This window comes from Pseudomyrmex gracilis, unplaced genomic scaffold, assembly GCF_002006095.1.
Source record: "Pseudomyrmex gracilis isolate BER0280 unplaced genomic scaffold, ASM200609v1 scaffold_24, whole genome shotgun sequence".
Classification (NCBI taxonomy): Eukaryota; Metazoa; Arthropoda; class Insecta; order Hymenoptera; family Formicidae; genus Pseudomyrmex; species Pseudomyrmex gracilis.
The window spans coordinates 667578-691469 of record NW_018020608.1 but is presented as its reverse complement, the minus strand read 5'-3'; the positions used below and the strand labels follow the sequence as shown (position 1 = coordinate 691469).

The 23892-nt window shown below is 39.8% G+C and overlaps 6 protein-coding genes across 6 annotated transcripts; all 6 read right to left on the bottom strand.

Annotated features, from left to right (window-relative positions):
- Positions 1 to 1503: 1503 nt before the first annotated feature.
- Positions 1504 to 3476, bottom strand: LOC109852066 (transcriptional regulator ERG homolog). The gene is made up of 3 exons (XM_020422883.1): positions 3372 to 3476; positions 2436 to 2700; positions 1504 to 1923 (listed from the first exon to the last, which is right to left on the bottom strand). Exons 1-3 carry the CDS (start codon positions 3451 to 3453, stop codon positions 1518 to 1520), a joined length of 753 nt encoding a protein of 250 aa, XP_020278472.1. The 5' UTR covers positions 3454 to 3476; the 3' UTR covers positions 1504 to 1517.
- Positions 3477 to 5586: 2110 nt separating this feature from the next.
- On the bottom strand, positions 5587 to 6722 carry LOC109852096 (DNA-binding protein D-ETS-6-like). Its single transcript, XM_020422933.1, has 3 exons — positions 6381 to 6722; positions 6047 to 6298; positions 5587 to 5612 (listed from the first exon to the last, which is right to left on the bottom strand). The coding sequence occupies exons 1-3, from the start codon at positions 6502 to 6504 to the stop codon at positions 5587 to 5589; spliced, it is 402 nt and encodes a 133-aa protein (XP_020278522.1). The 5' UTR covers positions 6505 to 6722.
- A 1166-nt stretch (positions 6723 to 7888) lies between these two features.
- On the bottom strand, positions 7889 to 9522 carry LOC109852052 (ER membrane protein complex subunit 7). The gene is made up of 4 exons (XM_020422852.1): positions 9199 to 9522; positions 8856 to 9114; positions 8688 to 8762; positions 7889 to 8564 (listed from the first exon to the last, which is right to left on the bottom strand). The coding sequence occupies exons 1-4, from the start codon at positions 9396 to 9398 to the stop codon at positions 8436 to 8438; spliced, it is 663 nt and encodes a 220-aa protein (XP_020278441.1). The 5' UTR covers positions 9399 to 9522; the 3' UTR covers positions 7889 to 8435.
- A 299-nt stretch (positions 9523 to 9821) lies between these two features.
- Positions 9822 to 16408, bottom strand: LOC109852087 (DNA-directed RNA polymerase III subunit RPC1). The gene is made up of 20 exons (XM_020422920.1): positions 16219 to 16408; positions 15718 to 15853; positions 15494 to 15643; positions 15068 to 15415; positions 14646 to 14975; positions 14432 to 14569; positions 14147 to 14344; positions 13730 to 13966; positions 13289 to 13619; positions 12950 to 13199; positions 12644 to 12873; positions 12196 to 12546; positions 11947 to 12121; positions 11497 to 11836; positions 11218 to 11405; positions 10919 to 11066; positions 10670 to 10822; positions 10375 to 10575; positions 10145 to 10278; positions 9822 to 10022 (listed from the first exon to the last, which is right to left on the bottom strand). Exons 1-20 carry the CDS (start codon positions 16260 to 16262, stop codon positions 9899 to 9901), a joined length of 4206 nt encoding a protein of 1401 aa, XP_020278509.1. The 5' UTR covers positions 16263 to 16408; the 3' UTR covers positions 9822 to 9898.
- Positions 16409 to 16784: 376 nt separating this feature from the next.
- LOC109852062 (glucose-fructose oxidoreductase domain-containing protein 1) lies at positions 16785 to 18535 on the bottom strand. The gene is made up of 2 exons (XM_020422879.1): positions 17746 to 18535; positions 16785 to 17660 (listed from the first exon to the last, which is right to left on the bottom strand). Exons 1-2 carry the CDS (start codon positions 18230 to 18232, stop codon positions 16987 to 16989), a joined length of 1161 nt encoding a protein of 386 aa, XP_020278468.1. The 5' UTR covers positions 18233 to 18535; the 3' UTR covers positions 16785 to 16986.
- A 1079-nt stretch (positions 18536 to 19614) lies between these two features.
- On the bottom strand, positions 19615 to 23888 carry LOC109852145 (poly(ADP-ribose) glycohydrolase-like). Its single transcript, XM_020423026.1, has 11 exons — positions 23870 to 23888; positions 23214 to 23474; positions 22978 to 23132; positions 22726 to 22842; positions 22485 to 22643; positions 22112 to 22359; positions 21898 to 21998; positions 21466 to 21625; positions 21041 to 21359; positions 20708 to 20939; positions 19615 to 20626 (listed from the first exon to the last, which is right to left on the bottom strand). The coding sequence occupies exons 2-11, from the start codon at positions 23311 to 23313 to the stop codon at positions 19956 to 19958; spliced, it is 2262 nt and encodes a 753-aa protein (XP_020278615.1). The 5' UTR covers positions 23314 to 23474; positions 23870 to 23888; the 3' UTR covers positions 19615 to 19955.
- Between the last annotated feature and the right edge of the window lie 4 nt (positions 23889 to 23892).

Sequence of the window (23892 nt, the reverse complement as noted above, 5' to 3'; positions counted from 1 at the left end):
TCTTAAGCCCGTTCTACATTGATCGCAAAACGCAAGGAACAAGGTCTGGTAGAATTGACCAATCGTATTGATCAAATCAGCCAATTGACCAGCGTGATTGGTCAATTCCACAAGATCCATACCTCGCGTTTGCGCTTGCGATCAATGGGTGCGTTCAGACAACTCAACAGTTGCACAACGGTTGAGAGATAGTCACATCTGATTGGATCATACTTTTGGAACCGAAGCAGATTTTGAAGAATAGTCCTATCATAAGTAATGATCTCTCAACTGTTGAGTTGTCTGAACGCACCCAATGTAGAACGGGCTTTAAGCTCATCTTCCAGATATGGGCCCTGTTCGGTTATTACTGGCTGTACTGAAAAATCTATAGTATACGTGACATGAATCTATAGATTTTCAGTACTGCCATTAAAAAACGAACGCAGCCATGTGACCAATAGAACGACTCGTACAACAGCATCTCGAAGACGAAGAACTCGAGACAATCTCAGGCCTGTACTACTTTTTAGCCGAACTTCTTGCACACTTCCGTATTTTTTCTTCTCCTCATTTTGAAAAAAAAAAAACGGGGAAAAAACGAACGGTGCGACAAGTTCAACTTCTAAAAAGAACAAGCCTCTCTCGTGAATATCGGCCTTAAAGAACGAAGTGAGACGCGGACTTAAGTGACTCCTGAGCACAGGAGACGCAAAAGATGGCGACGCTCGCGCGGCGGAAGTTCGCGGGTGAACCGGCGTCTCGACTTTTTTCCGGAAATAGATATATACTTCAAAAACCAAGGTCTACAGGAGCCATTGTTATCCACGACGCGTCGAAAAGATACGATGGTTTATAAATAAACAAGTATTTGGGGGTCGAGTTGTTATGACACAGGACAATGCCGAAAGTTTGTATTATTCAGAGATATACACGTCGATTGATAATCCATAAAATTTCGATTGCAATTTTAAAGAGCGTCTTTATATAAGACGTCGTTGAAAATTGAAAAATGAAATTTATCTCGAAATGTTTTTACTCTTTCTTTGAACGTCTCTGTTATATATAATAATTTATTTATTTTTATATATATACTGTAAATCCATCAGCTTATAACATGTATGTATTTGCTACATAGAAAGTCGTGTTTACAAAATATACAATTATTATGGCATCAAGTACGCGCTCTCTTATTCAAGTGATTTATTATTAGTTTAGAAATAATTTTTCCTATATCAGAAATATATAGGTAATATTACACTAGCGATAACGTATATTAACATGTTAAATATATATATATATATTGCTTTTCAGTAAACAAATGTGTGTAAGTAGCGGTATATATCGATACACAGATTTGATAAAAAATATTGTCAGAGGTGTGTCTGGGCGTGTTGATCCGCGCACGAAAGTCCGAGTCTTTCCGCGAGCGATCCTCGACAGATTGGAGTCAAGAGAGGAGTGGACTGAAAGGAAGTGGAACAAGTGGACAAAGAATGTGACGCGCACAGCCGAGCGTAGCTGACCGAACGACCACGTTATGCCGATGACGAGTATCGATGATACGGCCAACAATAATGCGGCGGTGGTGATTGAGGCGGCGGCGGCGGTGGTGGCGGCGGCGGTGGTTGCAGCGATTGCAACGATGATGCCGCTGCTCCTGCTGGCGACGATTGCTGAGTAGACAGGGATGATCCCGATTGCAACGAGGGTGGCAGAGTGTGTTGAGCAAACGACGGCCCGACCGGATACAAACGGTGAGCCGCACGATGAGGCTGATGACGGGCTGGATGACAGTTCGCGCCTGTTACCCGCGTCGACGTCGACGCTTCCAGCATTACACCGGCTTGCGACTGACAAGCCATCATCAGACCGTGAAAATCGAACTTGTAAGCGTAACGTTTACCGTGTACTTTCGTCATTATGTTCTTGTCGTAGTAATATCTGCACATAACGTTATCTTGTTTGTAAATATGCCGAAGTGTGTGTTCCAAGCTGTTTAAAATTTAATTAATCCGTGGAACAATCTACAAATTTTGGTTGAAATTTCTCTGTCGAAAGAGAAAAAATATTCAGATATGAAGATCAAATGTTGCAGATTTTTTTTTTGAATTTTTTTGCGTGAGAAAATCAACTCCACATGTTTCTCTGACGGAATTCAGTAGAATTCACTAGCGATAACCAAGTTATTTTTGGTGTGTAAATGAAAAAAAAAAATCTAAGTATTTGATAGAACTTTTAGTCTTTAGAGGACCGGCCTAGCTACTATAGTAGCTCTGAATCTACATAATAACTTTATATAAGACGTACGTTATAAAATCAAGGTTGAGTATCAAATATGTAAGATTTTTCAAGGAAAAGATGTCGGTCCTCTGAAGGTTAACAGACAGACTCTGCGTAGAAGTCGAAGCAATATGTATACACGTGAATGTGAAGGAATTCGTCGATGAAATTACCTTAATGCGCGCGACAGCTTATCATAATTCATGTTGGGCTTGCTCTTGCGCTCGCCCCATCGACGCGCAACTTCATCCGGATCGGTGAGCTTGAATTCGCCGTTCGATCCCTCCCACGCGATACAAGACGAGTTGGACGAATCCGAGAGTAGTTCCAGCAAGAATTGCCAGAGCTGAACCTGACCGCCTCCGACCGCCCCTGAGCTGCCGGCACCAGCCGTCGATCCAATCAGCGAGCAAGTCTGTTGTAGGAGGCTGAACCTCTCTGCGAGCAGAAAACGAAACACGCATGCACCACAGCCACCGTGAATCGCGAGTTATTGCGAGGTCAAGTTGTTGCACGGCGTAAGAGAAAAACGATCGTCTCTCTCTCTCTCTCGCTCTCTCTCTTTCTCCTTTTTCTTATCTATTAATTTATTTCTTTTCTCTTTTTCTGACTCAACTTTTTTCTTTTTTCTAAATTAACATATTTATAAATATTTTATTACTGTGTTCCCGAGAAAACAGAAAGTAAACTTACTCTAGTAATTTTTTATTTTTTACAGTCGACTCAACTTGAACGCGAAAATATGAGTCGAATAATTAGAGTCATGGTTTCACCATCTCTGATTAACTCGGTCAACCGATTATTCGAGATTGACCAATCGCATTGGACGTTTAGCAGAATCGGTCAATCACTCAATCGACCCGTTAACTTAATCGGAAGTGGTTAGATCCGACTTTTATTCTCTAACGTATTTTGTGCTTTCTCGTTTCTAAAAATTAAGTAAAACGACAGAGAAATCTCTTTCGACAGAGAAATCGCGTCGATGAAAATTTATTTGTCTTTCGGTAGGATCTTTCGAGAGAAAGTGCGTGTAAATAAATATAACAAAAGTATATGTATAAAAATGATTGTTCGACGTTTCAGTCTTGCTGCGTCGCTTCCCGCGTTACCGTTGTAAAGAATCGCGGCGGCCGACGGGTGTAATCTGGTATCCTGCTGAAGATGTAGAGGATGCGTCTGAATTCTCCACATTACCGCGCCGACTGTGATATTTTAGCCCGTGCCATATGAACGGCGCTCACGAAAATCAGTGTGCGATAGGCCTGTCATTTTCGAAATCACACGTGACAAGTGTCGCGTGAACGTTTTGTTCGACGGATGCGACGATTGTGTTCCTTCCGCGAGGATCTCACACAGTCTATCTCTCGCAAGTAAATAATCTTACAGTTTATCGTTTACGTTTTTTAATCGCATTCGAAACGAACGTATCACTGCAATTTTCTTCGGTAACACGCGGTAACAACACAGAAGTATTAATTTTACAGAGACTGATTACACGCGGTCCCATCGAGATCGACGATGATTCCGCGAAACCGCGGAGGAAATCGATGAGAATATTGATTGAAATCTACGTTTCACCGGTGACACAAGTTCGTGGACGCGCGCGAGTCGATCGCGGGAACCAAGTTGACGAAAGGTAAGGAGACATTTGGAATAAAACTCGCCACAGTCAGTGAACAGAGAGTAACTGAGCGATCTTTGCCCCTGGATATTTCAGCCCTTCGCATCCCCCACTCTTGGTCTTGGCAAGAATGGAATACCTTTACACACCCCCTCTGTGACGTGTACCGCACTTAGAGCACTATACTTATATCTGTCGTTATATCGTCTTTCTTTCTCTCTCGCTCTTTTTCGAAATTCGCGCAAACTGTTTTACTCGACACCTCGGACATGCCGGTGGAAAATGATTTAAAAAATTGTACAACTTCATAAATTTCTTCTTCGCATTTTTTTTTCTCGCCGTCGAATAGGGACGGCATGTAAGAGAAAATTGTTTATTTCGATTATTGTATATATATATTTCACACGCCAGAAATTTCATTTCTCGTTTCTGATGATTCGGTGCGGCTAGGACGAACGTGTTCGAGAGCGTTAAAAGAAACATTTCAAAGAAAAAATGCGCATTTCCTTACACTGTAAAAAAAAAATATCACCTTCTATTAATAAAAAATTCAAACGAGTTTGTACATCTTCGTCATCAATCGTGTAAATGCTTACATTTACTCAAAATGCTTCTTTGAGTTACAATTTTGTGGAAAATCACGTACTTTATTTTTTTTTTTACAGTGTATGAGCCATCAGAAGTTAATCGAAGATGTGTGCGCGCGTATTAAATTGATCTCAAATCTCGCGAATGTCTCGACTCTTTGGCCGAATGCGAGGGCGAAGAAGTTCGGCGATGGGGGAGAGGGGATGACGTGCGTGACAGAGACACATGCGACGCGCGAAATTATCTCTCCGTATACATTGAAAATCCAACGCCAATATATACATTTCCCGCTCATCATGAAAACAATATAGTCGCGCCCCACGGCGAGCTTTACTACCCTCAAGCCCGTTGAACCTTGCCCCTAAGAGAAGAGAGCCCGAAAGAGAGGGATGGAAGCGGTCACGGTAAGCTCGTAACCCCTCGGTGGCACCACCTTTCCGCCTTTCCGCCCTAAACAGTCAATGGTTTATTCATGAGGGCTCTCACCGCGATAACACTGATTCGTTTAATAAACGGGTGCCGAGAGAGGCGAGATGGGCCGACGCACACACCGAGAGAAGAGCAAAAGGAGAGGAAGGAGAGAGTGGGAGAAAGAGAGACTGAGAGAGAGAAAGAGAGGGAGAGAGAGAGAAAAAGAACCGTGCAACGTTATTCAAACGGACGATATATCTCCGGAGGCTTACGTTGCCACGACTCTCGCGGGTGCCTCTCACTTTTCGCTTTTCTTCCTTCGCATCCGAGGAGATGGTTGCTGGAAAGTCCGCCCGTGTATATACCGAAAAAAAAAAGAGAGCACCTTACGCGTGGAAAGGAGAGAACACAAAAGAGAATCATTTCATCTCATTTTTTTGTTTTTTCTTTTTGTTTTCGCCATCTCTCCTCGATCGCGATTCTATACGATGTTTTCTTTCTCCCTCGGTTTCTAATTACTTGGTTACGTTTTTTTTTTCTTACGTTTTCATTCGAACATCTTTTAATTTTCGTATCGCGCAGATCTGCGACGTAGAACGCTCCGATCTCACAGAGTTGCGAAGTTTTTCTCTTCTTTCCCAGAGAGACACGGAAAAAGTTTCTCGAGGGGCGAAACTGGACTCCTCGGCGCGAGATATCGATATTTACTTTTCCGCCGGACCGCATTTATCTGTAATAGATCGCGGCCATATCGTTAAAGCTTTAGATAAGCTCTCGACTCGGATCGGTCTTCGGGGAACGGTTAGCCACCACTCTCGCGATCACTCTACGTCCACCCTCAGGTTCGAAATCGGACCGCTATTAACTTTTTTTTTTCTAAGCTTTTCACGCTCGTTTCCCCTCCCTCCCGGTCATCGATCACATTTAGAGTTATAGCGGCACGTTGCAATTAACACAGCCGTAAGCGGCGAGTGAGTCTAACAGTCAAAGAGAGTAAACGATCGATTTTCTAATTCTGTAAATGTATTATTTGTATTTTTCACAAATCTTCATTGACCCAACAATCAGCGAAAAGTCTAGGTGTTGAAGTGTTCAGCTTGAAGTTCAGACAAAATCGCTCGAGTTATTGGAAACTAACTCACATTATACGACTCGATGACTCACCGATACCGGTCTCCTGCAGTAAACTCGGCGTGTGCACGCCGGTCGCCTGCAGATGAAGATATCCCAAGTGTCGCGCCAGAATAGAACCGCCCGTTTCGCCGGCGACGTCCTGCCAATCTTGCGGGGACAATTTCAGCAATTCCCTTCCGTTCGACGGAAGTGTCGCGGCTACGGGTCCCGGTTTTATGGAGAACGTTCGGCTGCACCACGAGATCCACGAAGCTATGTGACCCGAGTTCCACTTGGACGGATCTGAAAGATGAATCCGATGAGAGATCACACGTCGAGAGACACGCCGCATCAAGACTTATCTTATCTCGTTTGAAGAATTTACCTGACGGCACCATAATTTGTTCGGACTCGTCCGAGTGGTCGTCGAAATTTTCGGAAATCTTCTCCGACGCGATTTCACGTTCACCATTCTCGTCGTCGAGAACCCCATCGTTGATCACTTGCATCAGGTAGTTTCGAGTTCGTTCGCGTTGTTTGTCTTCCTTACCATTCCGCTTTGAATTTTTTGATCCTCAAGAGCTCGTTCTTCAACGTTGAAGAGTTACGGGGCGATTCGTAAACGTTTGACATTTTTAATTTGGCAAAAATGTGAGAGCAGGAACTCGAGTTGCAATATTTCCGCACGTTACACATAGACATTATTACGTAAATATGATTCAATCACACGTCGTTTCTTTTTGCACTGTGCTTCACTCGGATTTCCTCATTCGCGCACACAAATTTTTGTACGCATTTTCGCACCACAGATTTCTCACCGCGAATGTAATTATCTAAAGAGTTATGTTGCACAATTGATTAATTTTCTCTCTTGATTCTGATCAAATTATTGTTTCAAATATCACATCGCGTAATACGTATATATTGCGAGAAGCGATGTGTGTTCGATTTGATAGTTAGTTAACGTGAACGAAACGAGCGAGGCAACATACCGAGCCCAGGCAAGGCGGAGAGAGTGTGAAGCCACCGAAGACTCGATTGACGAAATATGAATTCCCGGAACTGGACCGTACATCCAGGCCCCTCTCGGCGAAGTTGCTTTCATCGTTGTGCATCGTCGACCGCTGAATCACGCCTGATTGCTCATCTTTACACATGTTCCTTTTTTTTTGTCGATTTGTTAATTCCCAATACGTTGAGAAACTCGACATTCCGCGTTTTAAATCGTTAATATATTTAACAATTTTTTCTCGTCGACACTCGTCTTTTAGTTTAGCGACTCGCGCAATACGCGATACAAAAAAAAAAAAAAAAACAAGCAAACAAAAAACCAAATTTTATTTCGCGCGACGCGAGAAAAAAATTTGCGACAAAATGTGATGCGACCTCGATATTTTCGAATGAGAATGTGTGTGTTCAAAAGAGAACGTGATATCGTGTCGCGCGACTGCAGAGATCGTACTTTTCTATTGTGCGCAAATCTATTGTTGCTCGTTTTACTTCGATATAAGTAAAATTTACCGCAAACTTACTAAAGAAAAAAAATATTTGTAAAATTAAACAAAAAATACATAATTTTCGCGATATCTTTTAAACCTAGTGGAGAAGAAACTTTGTTTTTTTTTTTTACGAGATAAAGTGTGAAAATCAATTTTTATTTAACTTTTACATATTGCGAATACATACACACAAGTTGGGAATGTTTCTACTAGTTTCGCACGACGGTATTTCAATGTCGCTTTGTGTGAATATGTGTAACGTAACTTACACGTGTTGATATATTTAAAAAAAATTTAATCTTCAATTGCACAATATACAACCTTTTAGAAAAAAAAGTCAGAGGTCATTGTACAAATGATACAAGAAGATTATGATAGAACTATAAGTACTGTGTAATTGTAAGTTACATCGTGTTTATTAATTACTAGAATTTATACATAATTGTTTTTGTTTCACAGAATGCCGTGCAGCAAATGTGCACAGAATAAATTATATATATATATGTATATATATATATACACACATGTATGTGCGTATGTGTGTGTGTGAGAGAGAGACACAACCTGCAATGCAAGTTAAAAACTTGCTCTTAATCCGTTTCTTTTGCATTTACACGAGTTAGCGGTCGTGTAACTTTCTTCTAGGAAAAAGTAAACAGGCGTGTTGCAAGAAAGTTACATGGCCACGTATTATCTCGGTGTAGAAAAGAAATCCCAACATCATTTTTTTTATAAACTTTACAAACAGCTCAAGATCGGCAATATATATCACGCATTCACATTGTATAGTTTAAGAGATTGACATATCAGTCAATTGAACATGGCATTTTAATGCTCCTAAACTTTCTTTCTCTATCTACACATATTTCTCATATATTTTAAAGAACAAACATATACAACCGTATAAATATTTAACTATCTACAGATGAAATCAACAATTTTTACTGCCGTTTTTTTGCAGCTTTTATAGCTTTTGATTTTTGCTTCTCTCCGCCCGATAAGAATGATGTTATCACCTCTGACATCTCTGGCATATTGTAACTGGTAAGATTATTGAACTGTTCCATTTCCTGTAAAATACATAGCGACTCAGTCTCAAGGTAATATAAATTAAAATACATAATGAACTACATAGAACGATAAAGTATTGTTGTTGGTGATAAAAGTCAACACACACACACACACACACATACCTTTCTGGTTTCGGGATCGTTCATGACTTTAGGCAGAACCATAATTAATACAACTGGCAAGACCATCATCAAAATCTGAAACAGAAAATAATTGGTTTTTAATTCTAGGATATAAAAAAATTCAAAGATACGCATGTTTCTCTTACGCAGTGTAAAAACTTCTCTTACCATGGGATTGAATAAGAAATCTGTTATCCGCCACTGCTCCCTAACTTGAAAATATCGAAACGGAGCTACAGGCCTCATCTTCAAGGGGTAAGGTACTTGAATCACTTGTGATGTTTGTATGAGATTTACTTTGCGAGCTCGGAATTTTCCCTTTGAATTGATCTCCACTCTAACTGGATCGTAGACGTAATTCGGATTCACCACCTCAACCATGTAAGATCCGGAGGGAACGTTTGTGATTATGAACGTGCCATCTTCCCTGAAGGGAGAACCAAAAGTGCTCGGTTGGCAAACGATGAACACGCAGAAAAATAAATTGCCGTGATGTAGGTGAAAAAATTACCTCAAAAAGCCATAATGTTCTCCACCGTTGACCATTACGTGAGTCATGAGTTGCCATCCGGTAGAAGCTACATTATCCCAAGGAAATACCTTTCCCTCGATCATGTACAAATCCGTAGACGTGTCCTCTTCGTGTTCCGCTATCGCATATCGCTCGTACAAGATAGCGAGAACAAATAGTGATAAAAAAATTGCCTTCATTATGAATAATTTTTCTTCCTCCGTTGTGGTTATGTACCAAGTAATCACAAAATTAGAGAATTGGTCCGATATGCGCACAACAAACGCGTCAAATATTTGACGGCATTGTTCTATATTTATCCCATCTTTTCCTCCGCACTAGGAGTGCACTAAACTACACCAGACAATGATTGGACAGGCAGAGATGAACCTTGTTTTCGCGAACCAATCACAGTTCTGGCAAAAAACCGAAGTGCGCGTACGCACGCGAATTGAATTGTTCTCGGATCAATTACAAACGTGATTTTTATCCGAGATGTGATTTGCAGAATCTATAAATTAATTTATTTTATCATTTAATATATATTACTATTTAAATTTATCTAGGTCTTGACTTTCGGGACATCTGTAGAAAAATGAATGGTTGTGGTACGAAACATCACATAGTAAAAACATATAAATTTCGTATATTTTTAAATTATTTGACATACGTGTCACATATCAAGTTTATACATGTATCATTACTGCGTCTGTAACACCGGACGAGGTCGTATCCGCTGAAATCGTCTTCCGGAATAGAAGGACTTGTGAAATTCCGGATTGTCAAAAAGAAGTTCCCGCTTACGTGGCTCGTCCTTGTCCGCCGTGTTAAATTATTAAGGAAAAATACGTGTGTTAAAATGTAAATAACAAGCATTAAATATTCAAATTCCGTAATGCGAAATTTGCGCGAGACAAAATTACATCTCTTGTTACAAAAAGGATATCTGTGAAGTAGTTTGAACATTCCCGTGCCTACCGGAACCGGAACGCCCATTATAATCGATTCCGAGACGCCGCATATGCTGTCTTTTTGTCCGTAATAAGCCGCATCGAACAAGTGATCCGCTGTTTTCTCGAACTGAAATAAATAAATTTTTTTTTTTTTACAAGCACGTACGCGTGTCATCAAATACTCGTAACTTGTGTGTGTGAAAAAAATGAGAAAAATTCCTACCGATGCTAAATTTAAAACGGACTCTTTCATTTTTGCCAAACCTTGTCTTGTGATACCAAGCACTTCTCCTCTGCTGGTCATCAGATCTGACAAGAGCATTAGATGTCGATAATCAATACTGATACCGTGATTCTCCATTACCGATTTAATTTCGGACATGATAGTCGCTCTGGCCGCCTCAATTCCAAGTGTTTTGTAAACCTGAAATAAAAAATACGGATTATAAAAAAAAAAAAATTATGTAAAATCCATTTGTACAAATATAACTTAAATATGGTTTTCTCTTTCGACTTACTTCTATCGTGTTGTTGGACGTCGTGTTTTTACCCAGAACGCCAGACGTCGCCATGACTTCTCGAAAATTGTCTCCTTCGACAAATAATTTGAATTTCGTTTTCCCATCGAGGTTCTCGTTGTGCACAACCACTCTGGAGATTGAGGGCAAGCCCTGTAAACAAAAAAAAAAAAAATCAAATTAAGCACACACGTTGCACAGGATCTTTCAACACTTTAACACGAACTCTTCTAGAGCACGTCCTCTTACCTTGACTACAACTTTCGGAATGGCCTCTGTCAATTGACGAAACGGGAAACTTGGAATGTTCTTTTGTTTATTTGGCCGAATAACAATGAGCGCGTCGCTCACCACGGTTACGTTCTTTTGAGTTAATTTCAATTTGGTCGCGCAGAGTCTGATAAAAAATTATGAATTTTTACTTTTTTTTTATACGATCTCCTTACAGCAGTAGTTAATAAAAATAATACCTTTTACTCTCGCACGCTTTGAAATTAAAAAAAAAACTGTATTATTTTTTTAGAGTCGATTTTTCAAATATTACTTACGTATAGGCTATGGAATGAGCGTCCACTTCTATTTTTAATAATTTAATTCTTTCGAGATCCAATTTTATTATAAGCATGTGTTCGTCGCGTAGAAACGCCTCCTGAATGTATTCGGCTACATCTCCCAGCGTGGTCTTCTCGATTCTCGCCTTTACTCGTTCAGCGAATTCGCAGTCCGTGTCATTTACCTGATAGAAAAGAAAGAGAAGTCACACATCTTTTTTATATATATACAACATGCTCGAAAGGAAGAGAGATAGAGATTTATCAATTATTCACCAATCCTGCTGTTATAACCGGAGTGCTGATCTTCGGACTGGCGTTGATAATTTCCTTGATACGCGGCACACCCTGCGTGATGTTCATAGCCGCTACCCCAGCGAAGTGAAATGATCGCAATGTCATTTGCGTTCCCGGTTCGCCGATACTCTGCGCGGCGAGCGCTCCCACAGCCGTGCCCGGCTCTATCTTGGCCTTCATGTACTTCTCCTTACACGTGTGAATGAATTCTACCAATTGCGAGACGGTAAGACGCTCGAGTTGCAAGACCGTTCGCGATTTCAAGTTGATGTTCTGCCGGTAACGCGCTATCTTCTTAGCCACAGATTTCAAAAATGTGCTACGAAAAATTTATACAAAATGTCCGATATATTGTCCAATTTTTGGAGCATTCGGTGCGTTGATTAATTATCGCGTTTACGATAATCTCGTGTTTTATTATATACTCACATTAGTTCCTGTTTGAACTCTTTGCTTAGACAGGCGTACTCCTCGTTCGCGTCGCTCAACAATTCGTCGGTGGCTTTGATCACATCGGCGGCGTTTAAAGGCTCTTCATTTTTATAAGGTAATTTCGCTCTCACGTGATCGTACACTCTCTGATAATCGACCGGACGATCTTTACCTACGTAACGCGCAAACACGGGCATATTATATGGATTTTTCACACACAGTGTAAAAAGTAACGTAAACACGTACCTTCCATGTACGTGGGATCCAATCGGTCTCCGCCGTATTTGATTTGCACGATGTCGCGCATCGAATTGCGCACCGTCATGTCGTAATGGATGCACAGATCTTCTAAACTCTTGATCAATCGTCTCTGCATGTATCCGGTTTCCGCGGTCTTCACAGCGGTATCGGTGAGACCTTCTCTGCCGCCCATTGCGTGAAAGTAGAACTCCTTCGATTTCAATCCGGAGAAAAATGAATTCTCCACAAAACCCTTGGCCTCGGCTGTTCGCACCTGCTTCAAAACGTGAGGCAGTGCGCGATCCTCGAATCCGTTCGACACTCTATGTCCGTTTATAGCTTGCTGACCTACGCAAGCTGCGAAAACGGATGTTCAGAGTTAAGGGCATTCACATATACAAAGCTGTAGAAAATTTATCATCACACTGAGAAGAGACTTTTAATTATTGCTTACCAATCATCTGAGAGATATTGATGAAGCTACCTTTGCTACCGGAAAGTGCCATAGTGAGAGGAGTATTGGAAGAATGCAACTCTCTCACGCATGCTTTGCCAACATTGTCACGAATTACCGATAGCTCGTTCAGTATCTTCATTTCCACCGTTTCCTCTTTCGAACACCCGGGCTGACAGATGAGGCGACCGGTTTCCATCAATTGAATGTATTCATTGCACTTGGTGTAACTAAATAAATATATTCGAATTAGCTATTTGAAACAGAGTGTCTTTTGAGTCCATACGTATATAAATTTATTCATACTGAGTGTTCAGCAGATCTTCCTTGGCTTTGATTAAGCCGCGACTAGGTATGACGTCACCAATACCAAGTGAAATTCCTTTCGTGAAATTGAAGTGATTTGTTAGTCGCGTCAGTCGCCACATGGCCGTGATCGCAACATCCTCGCCGTAGTCACACAGCAAAAAATAAAATATGTTTTGCTTCGAACCCGAACCAATTATGGACTTGTCCATCGATCCCGCTAGAAGCTCAGAATTGCGAATGATGACGTCTGTTAAAAAAAAAAAAATTTGGTTCGATTATTCAGCGAGCCGTTTGCGGCAAAAAGTCTAAATCATTACAATCGTTATTAAAACTTACAGGAATCGTTAACGCAAAATTCTTCGTTCTTGGTGTACGACTTGCCTTTCGTCTTCAGATTCGCTTTGACAGGGCAATCCGGATTCGGTCGCATGATCAGACTGAATATTTGCTTGCCGGTCCATAACTTGATCGGATATACAATTGCAGGCGGAGGAAGAGTTACAACTGTGGTTGAGTCCAAACCGGCCAAGAAGCAAACGGCCAATCTAGCCTCCGCGACGGTGAAAAATCTATCTTTCTGAGTTAGGAGATAGGCGCCGGTGATGAAATCTTGCGTCGCTGCTATCAGCAATTCACCGTTGCGAGGTGTAACCAAGTTGGATTTATTCTACAAAACGAAATATTTCAAACTACGCGTTCGTACAACAGGCTATCCTGATAATTTAATAATCTTATGGCGAGAAAATAAATTTATAATAAGTATGTCGATCTTTTTACCGCCAGCAGAACTAGCGCTTCTGCTTTCGCTTCCTCGGTCTGTGGTAAATGAAGATTCATTTCATCGCCGTCGAAGTCCGCGTTGTAAGGCGTGCAAACGCATTCATTGAATCGAAACGTTCGGTGCTGCAAGATCTTAGCTTTGTGTACCATCAAACTTAATTTGTGCAGCGACGGCTGTCTGTTAAACAACACCAAATCATCGTCCTTGAGATGTCTCTCAACAATATCACCATACTACAAAATAAAAAATAAAAAGAATTATAAGATAGAAAGATAATTAAGAAAACCGCAGCAATCAGCGTGTCTTCCACTTTAAATGTTATTTATCCAGATTGATAAATCAACGTGAAAAAAGTTTCGAACAATATAAAGTATATATATATATATATTTCAACATATGTCAAGAGAAGCTACCTGTAACTCTTGAGCAACTTTCGATCGATCAGCGTATCTGAGATATCTTCTATCTTGTAAATTCTTGTATTGTATGTAGTTCGCTCCAGGATGCTTGTCCGGGCCGTTTCGGACTAACTTCCGCATCAATTCTATATTCGACGAATTAACTCTTTCAGGATATGTTAACGTCATCGCAACGTATATGGGTACACCAACCTGATCAAAAAAAAAAAAAAAAAATTTGTTTATGTACTATATTGTAATGACACAGATCAAGTTACCCTTTCTCTCTGATACACTTACCTGATCTATTCGAAGATTTGGATCAGGTGAAATCACTGTACGAGCGGTGAAATCAACGCGCTTGCCAGATAAATTACCTCTGAAACGACCTTGCTTGCCCTTTAATCTCTGTACTATGCCTCTGGTTCTTTCTTTCGGCTGAAACAATCAATTGCTGTAGAAAAGAGACAGAAAAGTCAAACAAATCCCATCTAATGTTCGAACAATAACTTACCTTTATGTGTTTAGGTATCCCGGACATGTCGCCGTTGATGTAAAGACCACAATGCAATTGCAGGTACTCCCAAACGTCCATTAACTGTTGTATATTAGCACCGGCCATTCCCTTGCGAATGCCCTCATTGATAATAGCAATTTTTGACACCGTCATTGTAAGAGAATCCTCGTTAGTACCGACTTTTAGTTCAGACGCAACGCTAGGTCTAATGCAAATTGGCGGTACGGGAATTCTTGATAGTAACAAATCCACCGGCGTCGCACTATCTGAGTCCATCAACAAAAGACACATATCGCCCGTCGGAATCCTAGTAAAAAGCTCGCGAACCTTAAAGAAAATATATGAGATATAAAATTACTCTTTTTGAGCAAAGAGAGAAATCGATTGAAATTGCAAAAGTAGAAACGTTAAAATCGTACCACATTCGGATATAAAGATTCATCAAAAACGGTGCGATAGTTTTGGTCTACTAGATTCTTAAATTCCTGATCGTGTTCCAGTGCTGGGCTCAATTCGTTCAATTTGTTTTGAATAATGGGATCTGTTTTCTTCAAGTTTTTGTAAGCTTCGTGTACAATCTGGAGAAAGCCAGACTTCTTAACGGGGCCATTGTTCGCCTTGCAATTTGGACACTCCGTCTTTTTTCTCGCCTTCTCCCAAATTTGCTTGCGCAATGCCTTGCGAGTTAAATATCGCAGATTTGGATTTAGTACTTTGGAAAAAAAAAATTTTCTTTCCTCACTCGTCAACAATACATGAGCGCATTTCTGTGGAAAAGTGATTTTGTTCATAAAAGTCAAATTTAAATTTTAACACAAATCTCAACGGATCGTCTTCGATATTACCTTACAGATGGTTTGCAAGATCTGTATGATTGATCTGAAATAGCCGCAATGAAAAACTGGCATCGCTAGATCCATATAGCCGAAGTGTCCCACGCATTCATTCAATTTCTTTCCACATGTTTCACATTCAGCTTTCATTGAACTTAATCCCTGTGTGAATGAATTAATTTAAATTAACTTTTTTCTTTTGACTCTCGCCAGACAAGAAAAAAAAAAATATTTACCATGCGTCTGTCAAGTGGTCCGTGTAGAAATGGAGTGCGTTCTGAATCCTCATTGTACAGACGGTTGCCAATAACTTCTACACTGGCTTGTAAGAGCATGTCGTGCATGCTGTCCACTCCAAAAGATATATGAGAGCTAAACGAGACATGCAAGTATATTAAAGCAAACAATATGTGGCAATACTATGTATAAAAAAAAAAACTATAAATTGTAAAAAATTTCTTTTTCTACAAAAAACAAAAATAGCATCCTATTGATCCTTTTTTATTGCTGAGTTCGAATATATTCGCGAACGCGGTGATAGCGTAACTTGAAAAATTTAATATCTTGTAACTAAGAAAAATGGCTTTTCGTGCGTGTTAAACTTTTCGCGGGGTTGAAGCTCGATCTTCTATCTCTCTTTTGCTATCGGGTGGCCTGAGAGTTCATTTATTTAAAATAAAAATAATTTAGCAAAGACAGACTTCGGCATCATAGTTAAAATAAACATATATACGTACACTTCACTGGCGACATGTGTTTCTCTAAACTGTTCCTTAACCATGATTGCAATTATCTGTTTGATCAGAAAGGAATAAGAGCGGCCTGAGCGGCCATAAAAGACTGTGTAATAGCAGAAAGAAAACTGAGGTTAGCTCCGACGTCTCTTTACACCATGCGTTGATGTAACCTGTACAACCGGTGACAGCAATCGGACGCAACTCCGACGCTGGAGACCTCATGTAGTGGACGCGCGAACGTTTCAAACGTGGCACTTCCAGTGGCACCACCACTGGTCTAAAGAGGAAATTGTCTCATTTCTTCTTTGTAAAGACATTATTGCACACACCAAAAGCGTACACATATGTTATTATTTTATTATTACATAAAAACAAAAATCCACAAGATTAATAATTCTACAATTTATCTCTCAAAAATTAGATGTGTATGTACACAACACTACTTACATTACATGTATAATAGCAGGTTTAATCATTAGTTGAGAGAGATATATAAATAGGACAGATATACAATACAAAATATAAAATAGAAACGAATTATATGTACACAATCTTTTTACATGAATTAAGTGCTAATATAAATATAATATAAATATACATCATAAGTTACTTAAATGACAGATAAAAAAAAATCTACTACGAGAGTTGCCTAAAAAATATTGCTCACAACTGCTTTGTGTATAAAAAAAACTCTTCTCGAGTATATAACAGAATCAGCAGATCTTTTGTCAGTAAGCAATAATCGGTTTGCATGGAGCAAACGTTCTTTTATATCGAAATCGCAGTAGCTCTGACAGCGGCGCTCAGCAATGGATTCGGATCTGGTTCTTCCGTCAGAATGTTAACTTTGACCCATTCACGCTGTTTATTGCTTTGACGCAACGCGTCGATAACCGCCTGTACGTACAGGCCGTCCTCGAATGTGGAAGCGGAGAACACCGGTTCCTTGATCCAACCTCTCTTATCTTCCACCGACTGAAAGGCCTCTCTCAAAGCGGCGATCATCTTTCTGAGTCCCTTGATATAAGGCTTCGGAATGGAGTCGGCGAGGGACAGGGATATTCCTTGCAAGTCATCTGGATCTTGATACAGGATTTCTTCCTGTCCGTTGCGACACCCGGACAAGTCTCCGCCACGCACAACCAAGTGATTCCCACCGCCGCATATCAATACTTCCTGGGACAGCTGTCCCTGCAGGTGATTGCTCAGAGTGGCCGTCACCAAGGTCCCGTTGCTCAACTCCATTTGAAAACTACAGAAATCCGGCGATGTGACATGCCTGATACCATTGATGTGCTTGGTCGTTTGAGTAAATGTTCTCACTACGGCGTGCACCCTCGCAGCTCGTTGTCCCATCAAATGGAAAATCAAGTCTATGACATGACTGCCCACCAGTGCTAAAATTCCTCCACCCATTGTATCATCGCACAACCAGTCGTAACCTAAAGAAAAAAAATTAGTTTTTACATGGAAAACTTAATCAGAAAAAAAGTTGTCTCCAATGTTGATTTTTCCTATGTGTCTTACCGTTGTGCAACAAACTTCCCATGTGTACCCGTACTTCGATAACTGTTACCGGCCCACCTAGATAATTATCTTCGAGCGCCTTCTTCATGTGCACGAAAGCTGGCAGAAACCTCAGACTGTGATTGACTATGCTGATCAGCGAGGGGTAATACTGCGCAGCTCGTACCATCTTCAAGGCCTCTCTTTGGCTCAAGCCCGCGGGTTTGTCGCACACAACGTGCTTGCCTATACCTAGCGCTTTGACAGCGATCTGCGAATGTAAGCTCGGCGAACACATTATGAAGATCAGATCCACGTCCTTCCTCAGAAGAACGTCGTCGATGCGACTGGTGTGAAAAGGTATTTCGAGATCGCTCGCCACTTTGGAGACTTCCGCCAGTGTGCGACCCCATATAGCTTCAATTTTGAAACCCTTCTCTCTCAGAAAGGGTATGATAATTCTTACGATACTCCCCGTGCCAAATACACCAATACCTGGCAAAGTCATTCTGAACGTGCAGAAAGACTCGAGTTTTCTCTTTCTTCTTTTCCACGGCAAAAACGTAACCTGTCAATATACAACGCGGCTCATGTAGTTCGTATTTTCGTCGGGAAGTGAGAAAAATTTCTCGCACAATTTAATTTTCCAAGTTCGCTCGCGTGTGTCATTAGGCGATAAATGTCTTCATTTTTCTGAGATCGTAAAGTGTATTTACGTTTTTTAAAGAGTGTTTATGTTTATCGCGCATCGCTCGGTGAAAACCTGTGTTCATAAAAGGAAATTCATATTCCGTTCTCGCAGATCATCTTAAAGGTCGGCTCACAATCCGATTTTACAAAGTACGGTGGGAAAAATCAACGTTGAAGATTCTTTTTATTAAAAACTAACACAACACAGGCGCACGCTATTGTTATTTTTATTTAACGTGTTGGCAGTGAACACAACCTGTTACCGCGATGACAGATAGTACATACGTCTTATAAACCATATAATACACATATGAGAAATGTCAGAAATAACGCATGAAAATCAAACTTAAAAAATAGTGAGAGAGAGAAGTGGAAAACCAACATGTGACTAAAGTTACGCGTGACAGGGAAAAGGGTAAAAAAGAGAATATTATATATATTATATGTAATATTCTATATCTATATATAATATACACACATACGCATATATGTATATATATATATTATATATATATATACCGTAATCACGTGACCGAAGTCAGTAACACCGCCGCGGTCGCGCGGCCGAGGTCAGTGACTCTACCGCAGTCGCGTGACCGAGGTCATTGAACCCCCCCACCAAGGCCGCGCGCCCGGGTCAGTGACCCTCCCCCACCAAGGCCGCGCGCCCGGGTCAGTGACCCTCCCCCACCAAGGCCGCGCGCCCGGGTCAGTGACCCCCCCCACCAAGGCCGCGCGGCCGAGGTCAATGACCCCGCCAAGGCCGCGCGGCCGAGGTCAATGNGTGACCCCGCCAAAGTCGCGCGGCCGAGGTCAGTGACATTACTGTAGTATGTATATAATACATATAATACAATATAAAGTATAATATTATAAATATATAATAAATTATATGTATAATATGTATTATTTAATGTTATATATAATATAAATTTCACAGTCACGTTATTTTCACGTGTTGTTTTTCTACTCTTTCCTGTCACTTGACTTTAGTTACATTTTTATCAACGTCGCGGAAAAGAGGCAAGATCGATAGAATCGATTCTGATTATTTGCACACGCTTTTTCTAGTAGAAACAAATATAAACTTTGCTTTAATAACAATTCTCACGAAAGACAACACAAAAACACCAATATCGCAAAAAAAACAGGTTTGAGGTGAGGAAACATTGCCGGCGACTTCTTTACAAAGAACCGTTTTCAATTTTTTTATTGTTTTTCAAAAAAAAAGTTATATAATACAATTTTCAAGTACATGGTACATTTTGTACATTTGTATACAATTTTAACAGTTTTTTACATTTTTGTGGATGAAAAAGTGAGCATTTCTCACCTTCTTTGTCAGTATGAGACTGCACCATTCCAAGAATAATTTTCATATTTTATCTTTTCTAATTTTGTTTTAAATTAAGAACTCATTACTCAACAGAGTAATTACGAATATTATTATTTCACCTTTCAAATCAGTTCAAAATGGTACACAATATGTGTTTACAAGTATAATAATATTAAGTGAGCTAATTGATATTGGAATAGTTTTCTTAAGATATTCGTTGAAAAAAGTCAGAGATTTTTTTTTGGCCACTTTTTTTCGAGAGTGAGTTTTGTTTACACAATTCCAGGGAGTGTTTTTTTACAGATTTACTGTCATTCGAAACCGTAGATTCCAACAATTCGGATCTCATTTTCTTCGGAACGTCTTGATCCGGAGTGGTACTTGGAGCAGTCGAATCTTCCAAGGTCAAGAGGTTCACGTTGTTGTCTGACTTATCTGTTAATTTGCTTGTTTTGTTTTCTTCCTCAACGATGTAAGTGTTTATAAAATGATTGTTTTCTATATCACTGTACTGTGCGGTTTTACGATCGTTCGTTCCTTTGTTCGGAATTGTGATTTTGTCATCGCAAAGATTCCCCGTGTTCAGTGTAGCGTTATCGCTGCTGTTGTCGTCATCGCAACTCTCGAGCCAATTAATGATTTGTTCTTCCTTCGTTTCCTTTTTCTTATCTTTCGAACAATGATAACGCTTGTTATCGACATTTTTGTTTGGAGTCGCGATTTCATTCTTCTTGCGTAAACTCGCCAACGGACTTTGCGATTTTGCAGGGAAATGATTGCTCAACGATTTTATCCTACTTCTGTTGTATAAGAAACAATAAAAATCCGAAGAAGCAGGTTCTCGCTGATACTCCAATAATATTGAATAAAGTCGTCCTGTGCAGAACGCGTGCAAATGTAATAATTTATAAATTTTCATATGTGTGTATCAAAACGAATACAAATTAAATAAATTACCTATGTCGATATCATGTTGAACCAGATGCGTGTACATGGTCGCCACATCATCTCTCAATTCTGTGTTTCCGAAAGTGAAATAAACCACAGATCGTGATGAAATTCCCGCCGCCATCAACTGTATCAACACCTTCAATTTTGGATTCCCACGGTACACTCCACATCCCCAGTTTCCTGTCGCGATTGCGGGCAGATTAGTTTGAGCATTGGGTCGAGCGAATCCGACATACGCCTGTGAAAAAATTACAATAATAATTTATCACTTTTGAAGACTTAAAAACAATTAGTTTCAATAATTACAGCGTTACTGAATGCCAGTGAAATATACAATACCTTATTAAGTTCACGGATTATGTTATCTGTTTTGAATTGCAATTGAGGTTGTTTGAAAAAAAGGGCGTCAATGGCAACGATAGATGTCATACGTCTGCCGCTACTGTCCCTTGGTGTATCGTCGATAAAGTTGCCTGTCCACTTGAAAGTGTTACCGTAACCTTCGTATTTGCTGTAACGCTCGACGCCACTGACGATGAGCGCCTCTGTCTTGTCTAATTCTTCCGTAACCAACATAGTGACTAGAAGTTCCGGACATATGACGAACCGAATTTCTTCTTGCACACAACCGAAACCTAGCACGCCCCCACCGATGTATCTATTCAATACGAATCAAAACGGAGAGAGAATGTTAATAAATATTTATTATAGTAATTACTTGTATTTAACTCAGATTAGCGCAAGTTAGTTACAGTAAAGCTTACCTGTTTGCAAAATCCATTTGGAGCATTCCGGCTCCTTCATTTTCAATTGTACCTTTACTCGTTATATGCAACGGTGGCAATTTCTGACGAAGCGCGTCCCACTTTGGACAATTTTCCGGGGGAATGTAACGTCTTTCAATTGTTATTACACCTTCGGGTGCTGCTCTACGTAAAAGTCACAATGTATCAACATCACACTCAGGCTACGTGTTCAAATAGTAAAAAAATAAAATAAAATAAAATCGAAAGGTTTTTTTTACACCCGATATTCTCACAGACGGATCTCATTTTGAAAATAGTCATCTTCATCGATCTGTTGCTACCGACTTGTATTTTTTTTTTTTTTTAATGAATTTTGAAATGATCTCAAATATAAGATCGGACTGATGAAAATACTGTTCTGTATGTGTAAAAGTACTCGCGGCTTCGTACCTTTAGATGTTACTCTTCTAAAGTAATGAAGAATACATTTGATTTTCTCTATGACTGACTCACTTCGCCCACGTCTCTTTTTGGTAAAAGCTGCAAACAATCTGGAATATATAATCAAGAGAAAAAGACGATAAGAGAAAAATTTCAAGTATAATTTTAACATCTCTATAATAAACAACAAAAATTTAAATTTTAAAATTACTCAAGGCATTACCTGTTGAAATTAATATCAGGAAATAACACATATTCCAGTTGTCTGGAATTTCGTCTAGGAAATGTACAGAAAAATGCGTTTGCCAACAACGATGCTACTTGAAGCTGACTTAAGCTGATAGAGCCGTTGGTGTGACGTTTCAATAGAGGCACTGCGCCAGTTAACAGCACAGGAAGTTGCAAAGCAAGTTGGACCAGTTTTGGCAGTAAGGTTTCGAAAAAAAGGTTTGTCTCTTCCACTTCCATAACCTTCATTAAGGAGAGATTGAAAAAAAAAAAAAAAAAAAAAAAATACAAAACGTTAAGTGTTAACTATAAAATATAAATTTGTTAATTAGAATTACGTGTGTCAAATAGCATTGGGCACGACATACCTCTGAAAAGAAATGATGAAGCGCTGCAAAATTCCAGCGCTGTGTGTAATCATTGTACGACAGTATAGCACTTTCCAACTGTTGGCTGGTAATTATGTTCCTGAGTAAAGCTTCCTGAATAACTTCCCATCTGTTTCTGTAGGAATTTTTTTTACCTTCCTAAAAATAATAAATATTCCAAATGTTTTCTCTTCCTAAACTCGAGATCTTACTGATATAGTTTGTATATGTGAATACATACCTGTTTTATTGGATATAAACTATGCGCGGAATAAGGCATTCGTACGTAATCTTGACTCCACTTGTCAATTTGATGCGTTGGATATGGTTTCAGCGGTCCGTTAGTAGGTAATGGCAACTACGCGATCAGGAAAAGATACGAATGTGTGATTTAAAAAAACGTAATCAAGAATGTAATTGTTGTCTTTTCTACCAAAACATTGTGTTTGAACAATTTGAACAATACTATTATTATGTTTGTGTAAAATTGTACCATGAACAGCACAGTGTGACAAGAAGAAGCAACAATTGGTGGATGCTCTTGAAAATCGTACACGCCAAGACCTTTGTTTATTTCTTCCAAACTCATGCATTTCCATTCAGGTACGGAAGGCTCTGGCTCGTTAGGACCAATAGACATGGAACTAGCTTCATTGTAAAAAAAAAACATTGATATCATCGCAAACAAAGTAACAAAGAAATTAAAGAAAAACTGCAACAAATTCTTACCAGTTGAATTGACATTGGGGGTGTCCAGTACTTCCTCCATTGCGTCTGAGAATAAATCCGGGGACAACGGTTCGTCAATTGTCATTTCCACATCTGACATTTTGTATATATACTTCACAGGTAAAAAAAAAAAAAAAAACACGTAATATACACACAGCCAAAAATGCGAAACAGTCCAGAGTTTGGCACAACAGGTATCTTGGTGCTACATGTAGTGACTCCGCACGCTTTTGATTTAAACGAAAAAATTACGAGACCAAACTGCAACAAGACGCAACGTTACAATAACATTTGCAACACAATTTCATGGTAACTCGGTTGGAATGAAAGATAAAACCCAGATAGGGGGTTTTCCCGGTACAACCGCAACAATTCGCGAAACAGGAACAAGATCTGTCATATCCTAACAGTCCTAACAACAGAATAATACAGCAAAAATAGAGCGCGATCTAGCTACGAAAATACATAACAAATACAAATACGCAAAAGTAGTTCTATCGCAATTCCGACAGAGTTTTCACTCGACTTTGAGAGAAACTTGACCAATCGCGTCGGTCAATTTGGCCGCAACTGTTCCAACGCGATTGGTCGATTTCTTCGATTTTAGACTCCGATTTCCAGCATCGTGGACGCGCAAGATCGGTCTGGAAAATTACCTTCTCTAGAGATGAGTCTTTTT

Bases quoted from the DNA above. Each gene is read 5' to 3' on its own strand.
- LOC109852066 (XM_020422883.1), bottom strand. From the start codon at position 3,453: ATGTGGAGAATTCAGACGCATCCTCTACATCTTCAGCAGGATACCAGA. The intron at 2,701-3,371 runs GTAACGCGGGAA...TTCTGCTCGCAG, and splicing joins CGCCGCGATTCTTTACAACG to AGAGGTTCAGCCTCCTACAA. The intron at 1,924-2,435 runs GTAATTTCATCG...CGTTATGTGCAG, and splicing joins AAGCTGTCGCGCGCATTAAG to ATATTACTACGACAAGAACA.
- LOC109852096 (XM_020422933.1), bottom strand. From the start codon at position 6,504: ATGCAAGTGATCAACGATGGGGTTCTCGACGACGAGAATGGTGAACGT. The intron at 6,299-6,380 runs GTAAATTCTTCA...TTCATCTTTCAG, and splicing joins ACAAATTATGGTGCCGTCAG to ATCCGTCCAAGTGGAACTCG. The intron at 5,613-6,046 runs GTGAGTCATCGA...GATCTATTACAG, and splicing joins ACTGCAGGAGACCGGTATCG to ATAAATGCGGTCCGGCGGAA.
- LOC109852052 (XM_020422852.1), bottom strand. From the start codon at position 9,398: ATGAAGGCAATTTTTTTATCACTATTTGTTCTCGCTATCTTGTACGAG. The intron at 9,115-9,198 runs GTAATTTTTTCA...TTCTCCCTTCAG, and splicing joins GAACATTATGGCTTTTTGAG to GGAAGATGGCACGTTCATAA. The intron at 8,565-8,687 runs GTATGTGTGTGT...TGTATTTTACAG, and splicing joins ACGATCCCGAAACCAGAAAG to GAAATGGAACAGTTCAATAA.
- LOC109852087 (XM_020422920.1), bottom strand. From the start codon at position 16,262: ATGGTTAAGGAACAGTTTAGAGAAACACATGTCGCCAGTGAAGT. The intron at 10,576-10,669 runs GTAAGTCGAAAG...TTTTTATTTCAG, and splicing joins CGTCCAACAACACGATAGAA to GTTTACAAAACACTTGGAAT. The intron at 10,279-10,374 runs GTAGGAATTTTT...TATTTATTTCAG, and splicing joins CCGTTTTAAATTTAGCATCG to TTCGAGAAAACAGCGGATCA.
- LOC109852062 (XM_020422879.1), bottom strand. From the start codon at position 18,232: ATGACTTTGCCAGGTATTGGTGTATTTGGCACGGGGAGTATCGTAAGA. The intron at 17,661-17,745 runs GTAAGACACATA...TTTTTTCTTTAG, and splicing joins GGGAAGTTTGTTGCACAACG to GTTACGACTGGTTGTGCGAT.
- LOC109852145 (XM_020423026.1), bottom strand. From the start codon at position 23,313: ATGTCAGATGTGGAAATGACAATTGACGAACCGTTGTCCCCGGATTTA. The intron at 22,644-22,725 runs GTATGTATTCAC...TATTATTTTTAG, and splicing joins GTTTATATCCAATAAAACAG to GAAGGTAAAAAAAATTCCTA. The intron at 21,626-21,897 runs GTACGAAGCCGC...TACGTAGAGCAG, and splicing joins TAGAAGAGTAACATCTAAAG to CACCCGAAGGTGTAATAACA.